The sequence below is a fragment of the Balaenoptera musculus genome, chromosome 5 (assembly GCF_009873245.2).
Source record: "Balaenoptera musculus isolate JJ_BM4_2016_0621 chromosome 5, mBalMus1.pri.v3, whole genome shotgun sequence".
Classification (NCBI taxonomy): domain Eukaryota; kingdom Metazoa; phylum Chordata; class Mammalia; order Artiodactyla; family Balaenopteridae; genus Balaenoptera; species Balaenoptera musculus.
The window spans coordinates 41,848,169-41,868,000 of NC_045789.1; the positions used below are offsets into that span (position 1 = coordinate 41,848,169).

General features: G+C 36.1%; 1 protein-coding gene across 3 annotated transcripts in view; it reads left to right on the top strand.

Annotated features, from left to right (window-relative positions):
- Positions 1-12: 12 nt before the first annotated feature.
- Positions 13-19,832, top strand: part of HELQ (helicase, POLQ like) — a 37,332-nt gene continuing 17,512 nt past the window's right edge. For 2 of the 3 annotated variants that reach the window (XM_036852564.1, XM_036852565.1), the window contains exons 1-11: positions 13-236; positions 1,255-1,972; positions 5,724-5,902; positions 6,467-6,667; positions 7,488-7,560; positions 9,475-9,572; positions 11,036-11,134; positions 12,446-12,591; positions 15,604-15,843; positions 19,167-19,308; positions 19,692-19,796. In XM_036852564.1, the coding sequence (XP_036708459.1) occupies positions 45-236; positions 1,255-1,972; positions 5,724-5,902; positions 6,467-6,667; positions 7,488-7,560; positions 9,475-9,572; positions 11,036-11,134; positions 12,446-12,591; positions 15,604-15,843; positions 19,167-19,308; positions 19,692-19,796 (2,193 nt within the window). In that variant the 5' untranslated portion in view covers positions 13-44. The remainder of the gene's footprint in view (positions 237-1,254; positions 1,973-5,723; positions 5,903-6,466; positions 6,668-7,487; positions 7,561-9,474; positions 9,573-11,035; positions 11,135-12,445; positions 12,592-15,603; positions 15,844-19,166; positions 19,309-19,691; positions 19,797-19,832) is intronic. The other variant, XM_036852566.1, reaches the window with a different exon arrangement.

The window sequence follows — 19,832 nt, forward strand, 5'->3', positions numbered from 1 at the left end:
GGGTCACGCGGAACGACGTTCGGGCAGGGCCCCCAGCCCCTGCCATGGATGAAGGTTGTTCCCGCATCCGCCGGCGGGTGTCGGTCCGCAAAAGGAACCGTCCTAGCTTGGAGAGCGTTTCTGCCGCTCCCACCGCGGCCGAGCTTAAGCCCGGCGATGAGGAGAAGGAGGAGGAGGACGAGGAGATGGTGGCTGGGAGCCGGCGGCGAAAAACCATGGACGTGCAGCCGGTCGAGGTACAGCCCCGTCACCTCTCAAATTTCCCGGAGTTCCACGTTCCATTTCCCACCTTTGGGGTGAGGATACAAAGCCAGGTCTCCCACTGCGCATGCTCACTGAAAGAGGCGTGGGAGACCAGCTGAAGAAGGCGTGGTTGGAACTCCAAAAAGTTTGGCAGTTCCCTTCCCAGGTGCAAACAATTGACCAATTATCTACCAGCCTTCGCGTGATTACCTCGTCTTTGTTATCGCGGTTAATCCTCACCTGTGAGGTGTCGCACTGTTAGCCCCATTTTTATATAGGTATGAAACCCCGAGACAAAAGTTGTACACGCAGCAAGTAAGTGGCATGACCGAGATGCAAACCTAGACTTCCAAGTTTCTGCTGCTCCTTGTACTAAAAATCTACCATTTACTGCAGACCTATTATGTGCTGGGTACTTTGTTAAACTATTTACGTTATCTAGATTTTACAACAGAAATTTGGCCCTGAGAAGTTAAGAAACTACACTTCCTACTCCAAATCTTGGGTTCTTAATCACTCCCCTGTATTGCTACCTCCAAATTACATCTCTTCTGTTTATAGACCATACCAAGTCAGACTCTCCCTTTCAATTCCAGATTTCTAAGAACAATCTCCTTGGAGTGTCCAGTGGTACAAGCATGATTTTATTACAGGCCAGTCTCTGCAGATTGGAGTATCGGAGGTGAAACGGTACTGCGGTTATCAGAAACTTCTCCCCTTCCAGTAGATGGTTATTGGTCTTGCTGCCATTTTTAAGGATTTAGCACTAGCTTAAGAATTAGGATCCCAGCATCACTAGGAGGACAGTTTATGCCAGTCACTTAACCTCTCTGGGCCTCCATTTCTTGATCTGTAAAATGGGTTGATAGTATCTATTTTATAGGCTGATTTACATTTAGGTCTGTGAACCATAAGTGACCATATAATTATATGCTTGATAGAGCCCTCAGCTGAAACTTTTATTCTTAATGAAGCTAGAATTGACCATAAATCTTTTTGTTTTCTTTCCAGAATATTGACAGTGAAGAGGACCTGTTTGGTGACTATGATAGCTTTGCTGAAAACTCTTTTTTAGCTCAAGTTGATGACCTGGAACAAAAATATTTGCAACTTCCTGAACATAGGAAACATGCTACAGACCATGCCACTGAAGATCTTTGTTCAGAAAGCATTAAACACAACACACTCAGCATGACTACTGTAGGCGACTGTACTGAATTAAAAATAGATGAGCACACGAAGAACCAGAGCGGGCATGAAGAGGTCTCTATTGAACCTGCAACTGATGTTTTGTATGATATACCTTCTTCACAGGTTTTATTCTTTGAAAATTTATATAACTCTTCAAATGATTTGGGTGATCCATCTACTGAAAAGAGGGATTGGAACTCATCCTCTCACAAGACTGTGAACAAGGAATTGCCCATTAATAACGTAGAGCAACCACAGCAAACTGATGAATCCTCCTCTAAAGTCAGAACTAGTTCAGATGCGAATAGGAGAAAAAGTCTTAAAGATCATCTAAAAAATACCATGACTGGAAATGCCAAGGCCCAAACACCAGTATTTTCTAGGACTAAACAGCTCAAAGAGACTCTCCTATCTGAAGAAATTAATGTTGCTAAGAAAACAATTGAGTCATCATTAGATGACCTTGGTCCTTTTTATTCATTACCCAGCAAAGTGAGAGACCTTTATGTTCAGTTCAAGGGAATTGAAAAATTATATGGTAATGTTTTTTGCTGGAATGAAAATAATTTACCATCATTACCATAATATTGATGCAAATCAAAAGAAAACTGATGCTTCCATGGTCATATTTCTCCCCTTAAAACAAATCGAAACATCAGTCCTCTCTGAGCCTTCCATCCCTATCCTGCTACTATTGAACTTCTTTCCTTCCCTTCGTGGCCACACTTCTCCAACGTGTTATCCTTGCTGCCTCCCTTTCCTCACTTCAGATAATTGCCAGTCCACTCCAACTCTGGGTTCTGTGCTGTCACTTAAGATATAATGACTAGGGGGTCGCAACTCAGTGATACTTTTAGTTCTTACCTTCTTTGACAGTTGCTTACCTGACAAAATTGACCAAACTCTTCTTGAAACACCCATTTCTTGACTTCCTGACATTCCACTCTTGGTTTTTTTTCTCTGATTGTCTAGCTGCTCCTCAGTTTTCTTAGCTAATGCTTCCTTGGCTGGCTCTTAACTTTACTACCAAAACTTAGTTGCTGAAATTCCATTGACTACTCATATGTCTTGAGTGAAAGAAGTCAGTATTTGTAAAACTGACTGAACTGTTTAGTTTGATTAAAACTAAACATTTTTAAGGACAGCTAACATTAGGATTTAAGTGCAAAGAAATAGTATTAATAATTCATTTGTCTTGTAACGTTTTTCAAAAATCCTGGGTCCTTGCATATATTTCAAATATGTCATTTTAGACAGAAGGGACACTTGCTTCCATCCCTGAAAAGCAGCCTATCATCCAATTACTTCATAATTATTTCTGAAACTCCTAAGTTAGTATCTTACGAACGACATGAAAACATGAGTTCTCATCTCAGGAGAAGACGATCAGGTTGGAGAAATAGGACTACAGGAAACAAAGTCTAATATAAGGCTCTACAAGAGCCTAACAAATTCTAAATTGCAAGGTTTGCAGTTTAAGAGCTACAGGTGTATATTGCCCTTGAAGTAGATGTTAACTTTCTTCCCTCTGCTTTTCTCTTAGCACCTTGTTTTTTGTCTAATGTGCATCTCCTGCCAGAATGAGTACCCTGACGGCAGGGCTCTATCTAACTCATCTTTTTCTTATGTGACTAGCACTGTGCCTGGTACACTCTGGTAGGTTCTCAACTGCTGGGGTTTGTCAGCCTAGTTATGAATTCTGGCCGTGTCACTCCAACACAGGTTTTGCACTCTGAGCCTTAGTTCCTGCTCTGTTAAAAAGGGATAATAATAATAGTTGTTTTTCCAGTTCTGTGTCAAGGACATGCCAAATTAGACGTTGGTAATGACTGTCAGTAATTATATTGATTGCTTCTAAGTAAGAACTTCAGTAAATAACTTTTTTTTGGCTGCATTGGGTCTTAAGCTGCGGCACGCAGGGTCTTCGTTGCAGCATGCGGAATCTTTCGTTGTGGTGTGCGGGCCTCTCTCTAGCTGCAGCACGCGGGCCTAGTTTGCCCTGCGGCATGTGGAATCTTAGTTCCTGGACCAGGGATCGAACCCGCGTCCCCTTCATTGGAAGGTGTATTCTTAACCACAGGACCACCAGGGAAGTCCCAGTAAATAACTTCTTAAAATCCCTTTTTATTTGTTAATCTGGCTTAAGCATGACCAAGTTAAAGCATAAATATGTGTGCTACTTTTCATTGAGCTAAAGCAGTGCTTCTCAAAGTGCAGTTCCTACTGCAGCAGCAGCAGCACCTGGAAATTTGTTGAAATGCACATTCCCAGGCTCCACCCTAGCCTTCCTTTATCAGAACCTTGGGGTGGGACCTGGCAATCTGCTTTAGTAAGTCCTCCAGGTTATTCTGATGTGTGGAAAGTTTGAGAGCCACTGAGCTAGAGAACTTCAACCTTATACTGTTATTTTTGCCTCTTAAGTGTAGAATTATGCTTAATTTGTTTTATAGAAATGTTGGGAACTAAGTTAATGTAATTTTTTTTTTTTTTTAGTGTGTGAAGATAGATGTTATTCCTAAATATTCATTATTTTGGTCATTTTATACTTTAAAACTCTGAGTTGGATAAAATGTGGATATGGTCAAGTTGTATTTTCACACAGACATCTGCAGTTTGATAACTAGTGGGTGATACTAGTCTGAAGTATTTTAATATTTAAGTATTAAATATTCAATTCAAATATTTTTGAAAATTTTTTATTTAAGCATAGTTGATTTACAATATTAGTTTCAGGTGTACAACATAGTGATTCAGTATTTTTATAGATTATACTCCATTTAAAGTTATTACAGGGGACTTCCCTGGCAGTCCAGTAGTTAAGACTCCATGCTTCCACTGCAGGGGGCACAGGTTCGATCCCTGGTCGGGGAACTAAGATCCCACATGCAGCACGGCACAGCCAAAAGATAAAAAAATAAGTAAATGAAGTTATTACAACATAATGGCTATATTTTCCTGTGCTGTAAAATATTGAGATACTTTTAAAGTAAAAATACATAGTCGTTTACAAATATTTCAGGCTGAGAATTACATCATATGATTGTGCAATAATTCAGTCTTTACCCCTTGATGGCTCTTTGTTATATATAAACAATGCTATGGTGAACATCTTGCACATAACCTATATATATATATATACCCTTGCTTTTATTTCTGTAGGTGTAGAGTTCTACAAGCAATACTGCTAGATCAAAGGCAGTGTGCAGTTTTATTTTTGACGCTGCTAGATTGCTTTCCAAAAAGATTGTAGCAGTTTATGCTTTCATCAACCATACACAGAAATGCCTGTTCGTGTCCACTCTAGTCAACTCTGGATTTTATGTGTGGGGGGGCTTTTTTTTTTGGTAGCTGTTTAACATTTTTTATTTGTTTATTTTGCCAAACTAATAGGTAACAATAGAGCATCTTTTCATGTATTTATTAGCCATTTGCATTTCTCCCTGGTGTGAAATGTCATATCTTTTGCCCATTTTTCTAGGGATAAAAATGATGCATATTTTGAAGACTTTTGATGATCCACCTTGTCAAATTTTCCTACAGAGTAGTTATACTAGTTTTCGCATTGTTTTGGATCTGATGCGATCCTTTTCATAAATTCCACCTTGCTAAGCTGTAGAAATCCTGGATGTCCTAGTTAATAATCCTAGTCTTTTATGGTTTAAACTGTCTCATCAATCAGTTTAAGGTGGCATTCAGGCCATTCAAACTTCAGCTCCCTGTGAGAGCTGGTTGAATAGTCTTTCTTAGTTTGTGTAAAACCTCATAAATTTTATTCCTCCTCGCCCTGTTTCTCTCTAAGATGGTATTTGGGTGAATGAGGAAGGGAAGCTTACACAGTGTCCTTGCAGAACATAAGAGGAAGGCCTTAGAATTCACACAGATCCTTGAAGTGCCCGTTAGCCCCTCCGATGTCCCAGGTGACATCTCTTGTCCAGCGGGCGCTGTCTGCCCTGTGGAATCTTAGACCTCAGCCTGCAGCTGGCAAATAGGTGGGCTAGTTGCCCACCTCACTGACCAGGCCTGAACTAGAATGCACACCATGCATTGGGGATTTTGACGATTAACATTGATATATAGTTACATTTATCACTATGAGAAGATGCTACACAGGGTAAGATTTGATTTTTTCTTCTTAGAAAACCTTGTGATTGTAGAAGGGGAAAATAAGCCTTTTTTTTTTTTATCACTATGAGAAGGTGCTACACAGGGTAGAATTTGATTTTTTCTTAGAAAACTTTGAGATTGTAGAAGGGGAAAATAAGGCTTTTTTTTTTTTTTCAATTCCACAGAATGGCAGCATGCTTGCTTAACATTGAATTCTGTGCAAGAAAGAAAAAATTTAATATATTCCTTGCCAACAAGTGGTGGAAAAACCCTCGTGGCTGAGATTTTAATGCTGCAAGAACTGCTTTGCCGGCGAAAAGATGTTTTAATGATCCTACCATATGTGGCAATTGTTCAAGAAAAGGTGTGATTTTTTTTTTTTAACAAGTGGTATTTGCTAATGTAATTTCCACATTCAGATATAAAAACTAGCATAAATGTAACAACTTTTTATTGACTGAGAAAAGGTATCTCTATTAATGATGGAGAATTATTATTTTTAGGATGTGCAAATGCAGTGTGGAGTACTTAACCGAAAATCTCTTCTAATTACCTGTTTCAGAAGGGGTTTTATTTTTTTCTAAACCTGTGGATTAAACTCCATTTTACATGTTGTATTGATATTTAGCCTGCTTTTTCAAGGAGAAACTAACCAATTATTTTATCAAAATAAATGAGTTATTTTGATTTTTTTAACATCAGAGGAGACACTTAAAATTTATATTTACTAGTTTAAAAGTGGCATTTATTTGCAAAGATTAATATATTAATTATGACATTTCTTATATATATATAGGTATGTATTATCTGTGACCTTGTTCCCATTGTTTGGTATTAAACACTATTTTAGATTTTTTAAATCCCTGTGAACACTTAATAATTAGGATTCTTATCTGATTTTTTTTGTTTATTTTAACTAATATTCTAGATTTCAGGTTTGTCAACTTTTGGTATAGAACTGGGTTTCTTTGTTGAAGAATATGCTGGAAGCAAAGGAAGATTTCCTCCAATTAAAAGAAGGGAAAAGAAATCACTATATATTGCCACTATTGAAAAAGGACATAATCTGGTGAACTCCTTGATTGAAACCGAAAGGATTAACAGTCTGGGTCTGGTTGTTGTAGATGAGGTTGGTTACTCCATTTATTAATTTATCAACATTTTTATTATACTAACATTTATTATTATGTGGATCTGCTTAATACCTTTATGAGAATAAGTAATTTATTTTAATATATAGATAACACAGATGAAGACGTTTCATGCATGGTAATCTTTTTTTTTTTAAAACATTTTTTATTTCTTTAATGTATCTATTTTATTTATTTTTGGCTACATTGGGTCTTCGTTGCTGCGCGAGGGCTTTCTCTAGTTGCGGTGAGCAGGGGCTACTCTTCGTTGTGGTGGACAGGCTTCTCATTTCTGTGGCTTCTCGTTGTGGAGCACGGGCTCTAGGTGCACGGGTTTCAGTAGTTGTGGCATGTGGGCTCAGTAGTTGTGGCTCGCGGGCTCTAGAGCGCAGGCTCAGTAGTTGTGGTGCACAGGCATAGTTGCTCCGCAGCCTGTGGGATCTTCCCGGACCAGGGCTCGAACCTGCGTCCCCTGCATTGGCAGGCGGATTCTTAACCACTGCGCCACCAGGGAAGCCCCCATGCATGGTAGTCTTAAATTCAGTTTTGTGTCAAGTGTTTCATGAAGAGTGAATATATGTATATATGTTCAGTTTTATAATAGTACTTCTGAATTCCAGATGCCAGAATGTTGTCCTCGGGACAACCTCATTAACTTAAAATACCAGTGAAATAAAGTATGTGTACTCTAGTTGCCATAACGAAAATGCTTGAGTTATAAAGCAAAGATTGCTTCTTCATTTCATCAAATGTATGCTTGTTTTATATAGGTATTCTATGCAGATTTACTTTTCTCCCTTTTTTTTTTAAATCTCAAAGTTGCACATGATTGGTGAAGGAAGCCGTGGGGCTATACTGGAAATGACTCTAGCAAAAATCCTCTACACTAGCAGTAAGTATTCTTTCAAATGTGGTCACTAATTGATTTATAATCAAGAGACCTATAAAAGACTTAATTCTATCACTAGCTAGATTATGTAACCTAGAGTAAGGTACTTAAGCTTTCTGCCTTAGTTTTTTATGTCTAAAGTAAGCTTATAAATTTTTGTTGGAAGAATGGATGAGTGAGTAGAACTGTGAAGATAAATGAAGTTAACATTTGAGGATGTCCCCTATCAGTAGTATCCTCCACTTACTAGCTATGTGTACTTAGGCATGTGACTCAACCTCTCTTTCTTCATCTGTAAAATGGGGATAATAATGGTACCAACCAGATGGGATTGTTGTGAGGATTACATGAGTTAACACATGTAACGGACGCATTCAGCCATGCCTAGCACGTAGCACAATAAGGGTTTGCTGCTGTTGCCACCATCAGTATTATCATCATACCAAGAAAACATTGTATATGAATAGTCACTTTAAGGAGCTATTTTACAACATCAGATAGTCTTTAAATGTATATGAAATATTCTAAATATCTTCTCTATTATTTTTTGATATACTATTGCAATAGCTTATTAGTTGTTATATATTGTAATAGTTTATATACGGAAAATTATTAATCATAAAGGTCAAATCTTAAGAATTATTCTTAAAATTTTGATAACAGTGGTATTTAGTCAGGTTGTAGCACTTTATAATCATTTATTAAAAAAATATTTATTGAGTACCCCCTGTGCATCAGGCCCTGCCTTTATCAAACCTATATTTTAGTGAAAGTGAACAGATAATAAGCAGATAAACAAGAAAACATACAGTGTGTCAGATGGTGACAAATTCTATGGAAAAATATAAAGCAGAGGAAGAGGGGAAAAATGATCATCTACTTGTCAAATCCAGTGTACACTGACTGTCCTTGTCTTAATTTCTCTTCAGCATTTGATTATTTATCATTCATTTTTCCTTTGGATGCTGAAACATCATTCTGTCTTGGTTTCCCTACTATCTGTCTGTAAGACTGATCATGTGTTAGCATTGAGAGATAGCATAGCATAATGGCTAAGGGCAGACTCTGGAGCTGGATTCAAATCCTGGCTCACTTTTAACTTTGTCTGTGACCTTGGGCAAGTTATAGTAACTGTGCCTCTTTTTCCTTATGCATCAAAAATGGATGATAGTAATAGAACCTTCCTCACAGTCTTTGTACAGCATCTAGCATAGTACCTGCACATAATGGACACGTCTTTGCTACTGCTGTATACTTATTTGTCCTTCTGTCACCAATGCCTTACACTTAATAGATATGAATGAAAGGAGTCTCTTTAGTTTCTCCTTTTGTTCTCCTTTGTGACACTGCTTTCTAAGCGTATTCATCATGTACATTGGTGTTACCATAGATTCACCTTAGGCTCTTCTCTTGTTTCTTGCTTCATACAATTTTTGCTAATTCTCATCCATACTCATGACTTCAGGGGCTTCTTGTGTTTGATGGCTCCCAATCTGTGTTACCAGCTTATACCTCTCTTCTGAGTAATATCATCTGCCAGATTAATACTCTGGTATTATACAGTTGACCGTTGAACAACACAGGTTTGAACTGCATGGGTCCACTTATATGTGGATTTTTTTCAATAGTAAGTACTACAGTACCACATGATCTGTGGTTGGTTGAATCCAGGGATGTAGAACTGAGGATATGGAGGACCGACTATAAGTTTTACATGGATTTTCGACTGCGAAGCAGGTTGGTACCCCTAACCCTCGTGTTGTTGAAGGGTCAACTGTGTTGGTATTTTTCTTACCTGCCCCCTCTTTCTCAAATCACTCAGGAAGAATAAGAACACTAAAAGTTTGCTAAAATTACTGTTATGATATACTAAGTAACACATTTTCCTCAATACTTTGGGTTTGTTTTTTTTTTTAGAAACAACTCAAATTATTGGTATGAGTGCGACATTAAACAATGTTGAAGACCTACAAGAGTTCCTGCAAGCAGAATATTACACGAGTCAGTTTAGACCAGTATGTACCTAAGGTTTGGTTTGTTATGTATCATCTTCTATTTAGAAAGAATAGTAGCAAATGTACTGTATAAAAATTCTAAGAGTAGTGAAGGAACATAATGCCACTCACCATGGCTGAATGGTAGCAAGTTTGTGTGTAGAGGTCAGGGATCTTGGCTTGGGTCAGTACTGTATGGGTAACACCTGGAACAGTGCCTGACCCATGGGCCTTCAATGAATATTTATTTTTTTTTTATTTTTATTTTTTTTTTAATTTTATTTATTTATTTATTTATGGCTGTGTTGGGTCTTCGTTTCTGTGCGAGGGCTTTCTCCAGTTGTGGCGAGCGGGGGCCACTCTTCATTGCGGTGCGCGGGCCTCTCACTGTCGCGGCCTCTCTTGTTGCGGAGCACAGGCTCCAGACGCGCAGGCTCAGTAGTTGTGGCTCACGGGCCTAGTTGCTCCGTGGCATGTGGGATCTTCCCAGACCAGGGCTCGAACCCGTGTCCCCTGCATTGGCAGGCAGATTCTCAACCACTGCGCCACCAGGGAAGCCCAATGAATATTTATTGAATGAAATTTTTCAGACCCATTCTGCTTTTCTACTTTATATTCTGTAAGGTAAATTTTTTCATTCAGTGAGAATTTAGTGATTCATGTTTCAAGTTATTGGCACATAAAAAAATTTATCTTAAAAGTTAAAATATTTTCAAATATTTATGCTTTGGTAGTTTTAGTGCTTTTTCTAAATAAGTTAAGACTTCACATGGTTTTAAATTTAAACTCTCCAATAACAGCATTCCTAAAAGACTTGAAGAAAGTAAATAAATGTAGTTCATAGTTATTCGAAAGTAACTTATAATGTACATATACTCTGTCTGTAGTTTCTGTGTCTAAATAGGTTTTCAGAAAATAATTTTTTTAGAATCACCAAATTTTAATTTGAAATTTAGTGTTTTTACATTTACACCAAATATGAGAATTTTCAAGAGATATTTTCTGACCTTAATTGTCAAAGTAGATGCTGTTCTTTTAAAAATTCAATGAGCTGTATTTACAAACTTTTTTTGTCTACAAATGGTTAAATTAATAATTTGGTCATTTTTAGATTAAAACTGATGACTAATGCATCTTTAAATCTTGAGGAATACCACAAATAACTCCTTAATAAAAGATAGAGTGTGAACACTTGACTCATTTATACTTCCTCTTGTGACACATACAGGTATCTGATTTTCTTTTAGATATGTGGCTATTCAATTCATAAGTATTTCTTCAAGGATATTAATCCCTGTTTTGATTTAAAGGGAAAAATAAACTTAGATGGGAAAGAAATAACTTTTAAGTTGAAGCATTCTACATACCTTAGAAAAGCTAAAATTTTTGTATATCTTTCCTTTTTACAACATTTTACAAAATTTGATACTCTGGAAAAAGGAATTTACATATGATATTAATTGTAAATGTCCTTTTAATTCGAGGTTGAATTAAAAGAGTATCTGAAAATAAAGGACGCAATATATGAGGTTGACAGCAAAGCTGAGAATGGCATGACTTTTTCACGTCTCCTTAACTATAAGGTAACCTTGATAATCCCTGAAGGTGAGGTTCCCAGACTTTGTGCCCAGCTTCCCTGGGGCACCACAAAAGAGTTGCATGGGTACCATGGGGTAGTTTAGTTGTTTCAGAGAAACAACTGATGCTTGACAACTCTTGGACACCACACAAACAGTGTGGTGTGGTTCAAGATAGGCAGTTTCCAATGTCAACATTAGATCACACTACATTCCTTTCTACGCTATTGTACCTTTGTGAAGTTGGGGGTTGTTTTTGCACTTACTGTTAGCAAATACCATGTGAAAATCAATGTGGGACAGGAAATGAGGATTTCTAAGGTTTGAAAGACTGCAGGGCCCAGTGTGTGCACATCCTGTTAGTGGGCTCTGATGGCTATTTAAGAATGAAATAAAAAAATTTTTTATTCAATTGATGTGTATTATTTATTTAGATGGCTACTAATTTGTGAGGAAATACATACTTATTAAGTTGTTTGGACATAACTACCTAACAATCAGAACTGTTAGTTATTTCTTTTGACCTTGGGGCTCCAGGAACCAAGAAAGTTTGGAGACCTCTCTCATAAATGTTTATTCATTCAGCAACAACAGCAAAACAAGAAGAAATATTTGTGGGCTGTATAGCTCAGATACTGGTGTATGAAAATGTTAATGTATACTATGTTAATGTTCTGTGATTTATGTGAAGAACATTAAAAGGGGAAGAAAGGGATTTTACAACAGTTTTAGAATTCTGTAAAGGTATATTATTCTAAATCTGTATCTTAATTAGTTTTCAGTAAAGTCGAAGGAAGTGAGGAGATTTTAAAAACTTTACATTTTTCTTCACGTTCTTTGAGTTCTTTGCATCTGCTTGATAAATACATTTTTTATTTCTGAAAATATGTCCTGTAGTATGATTGAATCTGTGTTTTTGAAAACTGTTAGTAAAAGCAGGAGGTTTAGCTTATTTATGCAGTTCTTTGACTATTATTAGGATCAATCTGTGTTTCTCTCTGTGGACTTTTTCTGCTTCAGTGGAGATGGGCGTGCAGTGGGGTTATTAATAACATTAACTATTTTCACTTCCTTTATTTAAAACTAAATACACCTAACGAAACCCTAATAACCCAAGAGAAAAGTGGGACTTAACATTTTGCTGTTTAATATAGGTTGTATCTTTTCTTTTAAATGATCATATTTTAAATGAGAAGTTCAAACCTATGGTTGGTTTACTTACCTTTCAAAGCGTACCTTTTTACTTACCTTTTACACTGGTAAAATGAAAGGCTTTCACGGTTGCTAACTACCTTGTTCCTAAATCTTGTTGTGCAGTATTCTGATACTCTGAAAAAGATGGATCCTGATCACTTGGTAGCATTGGTGACAGAAGTTATTCCCAATTATTCCTGCTTAGTTTTTTGTCCCACTAAGAAGAACTGTGAAAACGTAGCAGCAATGATATGCAAAATTTTAAGCAAGTATGTTACTCTTTTAAAAATATTCTGTTTTATTTTTATTATGATTTACATGCTGTATGTTCTGTTTATTCAACATGCACTAATTACTTCTTGCAGAACATTATACTAAGTTGTTATAATAGATTCTAAAGGCCCTGACCTTGAAGAAAATTGCACTGTGAAATTCACATATGTGAAATGGCCAGAGAAAAATTCTACATGTTAGAGAATGCTGACTAATATAATGGCTTGGCTGCACAGTGAATCGTCTTGGGGCCTTTTTAAAATTTCAGTGCCCAAGCTACATCCAAGACAAATCAGAATATATGGGAGTGGGACCCAGGCACCATTATTTTGTAAAGCTCCCAGGCAGAGTCCAACATGCAGCCAAGGTCAACCGCTGGCCTACATGATCAGAGGACAAATCACTGATCACTGCATGGATGAATCATATCTTCAGCTTAACTTTCTTTTTAATTAAGTACTGTTGCCTTTGTTTTCTTAGTAAACTTCACACTTAGGTTGTGGGGACATTTGAATTGAATTTCCTAAATAATTAAGAAATGTGTTAGTTTGTAATTTTATACTATAAAATTTTAATGTTCTGTTATGTCGTAGAGATAAGTATAAAATGAACTTTAGTATGAACAGTTTAGTTTTTCTGTACCTTTTTGTCCCATGTGTAGTTTTATCATATTTTTCAGACTTCTTTTTGGCCCCTGAGCCAGTGCTATATCACTGTTCACAGACCAGTACTATGGATTCTAATCTAGCCATCCTCCGCCTCCCCTCCCAATCCTGCTGTCATCATGGATTGATCTAATATAGAGTTAAATTCATTGACTAGCACAGAGATGCAGATGTTCGGGGTAAAGTTCAGGAGTTTCCCATTTCAGTAACAGAGTCTGCCTTTACAGTGATGATGTAGATTATAAAAACCTAAGGAGATTAAATTATCATTGAGATGTTCTCAGTAAATCAGTTGTTTTCTTAGAATAAGGTAGTGTAGCACTGACTAAGTGATGGGGAAATTTAGAGACAAACTTTTGACTGGGAGATGTGAGGTTTATTATTAGTCAAGTTATATCCTTGACTTATTTTGCTTTTTGGTGATAACAGTTTATTTGGGTCATAAATGTTGATGTTTAATATTGAATTACTTAAAAATTTGGTTCTCCAGAACCTTTAGTTAATGAATTATTATGGACCCTTGATACTTTCTTAAACTCTTTCTGAAGGAAAACGTCCTCTAAAATACATTTTCCATATTACTTGCTGCTTTCATAAGGTGAATGTTCTGAGTATAGCTTAGCCCCCTTTTTTGGTGGCTGTTGACTAAAATGTCATGTTTAGAGCATACTTTTTTATATTATTCTGTAGTTTACATGTAGATGAAGTAAAATCTGGGGCTAAATGGTTTCTGATCTCAGTATTGTCCTTAAAACATAATTTCATGAGAGTCCTGGAATATCAGCCTATGTCTTAATGATTTGCCTTCTAATCATAAATTTCATGTGAAGCAGGTATAGTAAAATCACCTAGAATATGTTTGTATGTCTAAGTGCAAAGACTGAAGCAGATTTTTTCCCAAGTGATTGTCTCAATCTCAAGGAAAATTATCTTTTTTATAGCTATTACCACCTTTGACTTCTAAGTTAAGGATGTCTTTTAAACACTATTTACTGACAACTGCCAGAGCTCTGGTCATACCACTTTCCCTAAAAATGTCCCTGAAAATGATACCACAGTGCTTCTTAGCCTAGAATTCACGCTAAGATAATGACTCAACTTACTTTTCTGTCCTTATTTCTTCCTTTCTTTATCCACCCTGCACTTCATCCAGACTGAACTACTTGTCTTCTTTGTTTATTCTTGAACTTCCCATTTCCATGCCTACAATCGTGCTTTACCCTCTGCCAACACTGCACTTTCCTGCCCCCTCATTGCTGCCTCTCTAACACCTGTTCTTCAAGGCCCAGCTCATATCTCAACTTCTCCCACAAAACCCTTGTCCATGTAATTATGTCTTATCTGGTCAGTTACAAATAATGTCTCCCTTCTCTAAAATTATGGGGTGATTATCCATAAGTCTTAATTCCTTGAGAAGGATTTGTCCCTTTCAGGACCTCAAACACTGGCTGGAACGTATAACATAAAGTCTCTGCTCCCTACTCAGCGGCTACTTCTAGTTCTTGCACTGATGACTCTTGACCACTTTCTTCCCAATTCTTCATTGTCTCCTGGCCTCCCATTTCCCAGCTTCGTGTGAAATTACTGTCCTTGTGCAGTTAGCACCAGCCAGAGCTCTCTATGCTTTCCATGAAGCATGCTAAAACAACATAGAGCTGTGTGTATTATATTTATATCTTGGATTATATTTGTTTGCTACTGGTATTCAGAAGTTGTTGCTTTGTAGTCAGTTAGTAGTTAGTTGTACTTAGTCTTTCTTTCCTTTTTTTCTTTTCTAGAAGGGAATTTAAAATAATAGGTGCTTCTAGGTAAGGAGACATTGGAGGATATTACTGAGGCTTCTAAAATGCTAGAGTTTAGACAGTGTTTTACATATAATTCATATGATTTAATAATATATGTTTTCATCTTCAGAGAAGAAAATTTATGACTTAAAACAAATCATCTTCACTAAAGATGTATGTTCTTGTGAAAAAATAATTGTAACATCTAGAGCAGGGGTCTAAACCTGGAGTTCATGGATTCATAGGAGGTACAGGATTGAACTTCAGGAAGTTCATGAATCCTTGAAATTATATGCAAAGTGTTGTGTTTATGTGAATATTTTTTTCCTTAGTTTTAAGCAGATTTTCACAGGGCTCTGTGATCCACAAGAGGTTCAGAGAAACTGCCTAATAGCTAATGAAGTCAAATCAAAATTCTAAGAACATTCTATGTATTTATATCAATAGAAGTAATATGTTCTTTTAAAAAAAGAATGTTTACATGCACCTACTGAAATTAAAATTTTAGGTACTTTGTCACTATAAGATCAAGGGTTCATGTCTAACATCTTTTTCCCAGGGAATATCTGAAACACAAAGAGAAAGAAAAACATGAGGTGATTAAGAACTTGAAGAATATCAGCAGTGGCAACCTGTGTCCTGTTTTAAAGCACACCATCCCATTTGGAGTTGCTTATCACCATAGTGGTTTAACGAGTGATGAAAGGAAGCTCTTGGAGGAGGCCTACTCCGCAGGAGTTCTCTGCCTTTTTACCTGCACATCCACCCTAGCAGCAGGTGTTAACCTACCAGCTCGGAGGTAAGCTATAAGTCATTGTTGGCCGGTCTCAAAACTTTCCAGTTCCTAGCTTGCCAACAGTTTTTTTGTTGTTTTATTCTTTCTCAGGAGTGGGTGAGAATTTATCAAATGTTTTTTTCAGCATTTGCTCAGTTGATTGTTTGGTTTATTTACTTTAATATTTTAATGAAAAATAACACTAGTAGATTTCTTGCTGTTAGAATTCCTTCTTTCTTTGTTACTCTCCCTATCTGGTTTTGATGTTATGGTTTATTATCCTGGTTGTGTAGAAACAGTTGGCAAGCTTTTGACCATTGTTTATGATCTGAAAGAGTTTATTTAACAGAGATTTCCTTGAAACTTTAGAGAACTCATCCATAAAGACTTTTGAGTCTAGTATCTTTTTTTAAAGAGTAGATCCTTGATTATCTTTTTGGTTATTACCAGTATAATTGATTTCCACTCTTTGTCATTTGTGACACTTTTACAAATAAATGGTCAGTTTTTATAAATCATCCATGAGATTTAAAAAAATATGTATTTTCTGTTGGGTGTGTAGTTTCTTTTTTTTTTTTTAATTAATTAATTAATTTATTTATTTATTTTTGGCTGTGTTGGGTCTTCGTTTCTGTGTGAGGGCTTTCTCTAATTGCGGCGAGCAGAGGCCACTCTTCATTGCGGTGTGCGGGCCTCTCGCTGTCGCGGCCTGTCTTGTTGCGGAGCACAGGCTCCAGACGCGCAGGCTCAGCAGTTGTGGTTCACGGGCCTAGTTGCTCCGTGGCATGTGGGATCCTCCCAGACCAGGGCTCGAACCCGTGTCCCCTGCATTGGCAGGCAGACTCTCAACCACTGCGCCACCAGGGAAGCCCGGGTATGTAGCTTCCTATAGCTCAATATGTAACAGTTATTAGTCATCAGCTCCTCCTTTTTCTTTGTGATTCTTTGATTTGTCAATTTCAGAGTCTCCCACTGAAATTATGGAGTTGTCAACTTCTCCTTTTTACATTTTTAAAAGTTCTTGCTTTGTATTTCAAAACTAGGTATATAAAGGTTTACTGCAAATACCTTATTGCTGAATTATACCTTTTGTGAATAGAATACATCCTTGTTTTCCTCATTTAGTGATTTTATTTTGAATACTGGGACTACATTTTTTGCCAAGTATATTTTTTTCTATTCTTTTATTTTCAAACTCTGTCACTGGTTAAGTTTTCTGGTTTTTCAGACAGTTGTTGAAATAAAAGAGGAAGTTATGTATCCTCTTTCTCTTATTTCAATGGTTACTCTTAAATTTTTTAACAGTTGTAAAACTGTTAAAAAACGCAACTGTGTTTTTCTGTCATTTTAGAATTAATCAATAACTATATTGATACATATATGTATCATAACATAACAGCATAACATATGCTGAACATAACAAGAGTCTTAGCATTTGTGTATTTTTCTACACCGCCTCATGTATTGTTGCAGTTACCTGGAATTTTAGTTCTAGATTTTAAATTTTCTTTCATCTTACAATCAATAGTTATTTAAACTTACCTGTAAATTATCCTTTTTTGTTTGTTTGTTTTTTGCCTACCACTGCCTCTTGTGCCTCACATCTTCCTTCTATGATCCATTTTTTATTTTGCCATCCTTGGGTAATTATTTTTTAAATGCTGCATTGGGAGTAAAAATTTTTGAATCTTTGCGTAGCTGAAGATGTCTTTATTTTAGCCTCACACTTGAACACCTTGCTAGGAACAGAATTCTAGGTTCAGTTTTTTTTCTTTGGGGCCCTTGTAGTACTCTTCCATGTCTTTGAGGAGCGAGTGTTGGTCATTTTTGTTTTTGCATAGGCTTGCTGTTTTTCCCTTTCCAGAAGCTTTTAGACTTTTCTCTTTAACCTTAACATTTCGTCGTAGTGTATAATAATAATTACAGCTATTACATGCCCTCACTCATGTCATAACAGCTTTACATGCATTGACTTAATAGATCCTCACAACAGCTCTGTGAGGAAGGTTGTATTTTATTATCCACATTTTATAGAAGGGAAGACTGAGGCACTGAATAATGAAGTAACTTACCCAACTTCACGGCCAACAAATGAGTTTCAAAGCCGAGGTTTGAAACTCAAGAAACTGAGAAATCTAATTCTGCAATCCTAACTCTCCCAGTTTAGCTACTACTTATTCATAGGGCTTAGCCCTTTGGTACATGCTTTCAATCTAAAGTTTTACGCCTTTCTTCCTCTTAGAGTAATTTTTTTTCAGTTATTTTATTATTTCTTTTCTTCTGTTATCTCTGTTCTCTGCTTTTGTAACTTCAGTTAGACAGTTGAAACCTCTTAAATTGAGCTTTCATCTCTTAATTTTTCTTACACATTTTTCAATCTATATGAGCTATGTGATTTCTTCACCTTTACTTTCTATATAACAAAGTCAGTTTTTAACTGTATTCCATTAACTATGTTTCATTCATTATTCAGTTGTTCTATTGTTTAAATTAATTAATTTTTTTTAATTTCTAAGAACTCTCTTTTATTGTCCTTTCTTTATAACCGTCTGCTCTCATAGTATGAATACAATACCCTTTAGAATTTTCTGTGGATACTAATTAGAATTTTTTAAAGTTCTTTTCTGTTCTGCGTATTATCTGCTTCTGTCAGACATTTTTTCTGTATGTTCTCATTGTTTTTCTTTTATGTCATTAGTTTTCTTCATGTATTTGGTAATCTTGGCTGTCCATTGAGATTTATAAATAAAGAGGTAGGCTGATTGTTTTAGGTAAATGACAGGTTTTCTCTCACCTTTGAATAGGAAAGCTGGCTACAAACTTCTGTATATGTGAACAGGATTGAAATCACCATGTTTGTAGGTCAAAATCAGTTGCAATCTACAATTTTATGTTGACAGTATTGTAAGCTCATAAATGAATATGCATATGTTGATGGTCCATGGTCAGATTTTTCATTTATGGAGTATCAAATCAAAACTATTTTGAGATTATTGCTCTAGTGGATTGACCGTAAGTTTTACAGCTAAGCAGACTTAAGTTCAAGTTATGGTTCTGGTAATTACTAATTTTGTGACTTTCGCTAAACGACTTAACATGTATATATGCTTTAGTTAGCTCCTTTGTAAATAAGTAAGAATATTATCACCAAGAGTTTTGTAAGATTACAAATAATGTACATAAAGAGCCTAGGACATCATAGATTCTTGGTAAACAGTAGTTGCCTATTTTTTTGAGTTAATATGTTACTAAATTTAATATCACATAAATATAATGAAAACTTTAAAAAATAGATGCTATTGCTATAGATGGAGTGCCACTTTTAATTAATTTTATCAATTCCATAGAGTTATTTTAAGAGCCCCCTATGTTGCTAAAGAATTTTTAAAGAGGAATCAATATAAACAGATGATTGGCAGGGCTGGCCGTGCTGGAATAGATTCTACTGGGGAGAGTATCCTTATATTGCAAGAAAAAGACAAGCAACAGGTAATAATCTGGTGGATGGTTGGTCATTTTGTTGTCTTTTCTTGGACTTTGGTCTAGCCCTTTTATGAGACTGTCTTTTAAAAATTAATTATTAATATTCCTTTAAATAATGTTTCCTTCTCCCCCATGATTAAGAATTAGAAAGAGTAGTTCAAATACTTTTGTATTTCAGGCAAACCATGAAAAGTATTTTCCTTATTTATCTTCTTCCATTTTCATGAGAACACCTGCTAAATTCTTATTTTTTTGTCTTTATGTTTTTTATCTCCCCCAGCCTCCACACAATCTATGCAAAATATAAAATTTATATGGAACACCATTTATTTTTTATAATAACGCAAAACATAAATTTATTTTTTATAATAACGCTTTAACTCTTGTAGGTATTGGAGTTAATAAGCAGACCATTGGAAAACTGTTATAGCCAACTTGTTCAAGAATTCACCAAGGGAATCCAAACTTTGTTTCTCTCTTTGATTGGTTTGAAGGTATTTTTTAATATTTTTATATCTTATTGCTATTAC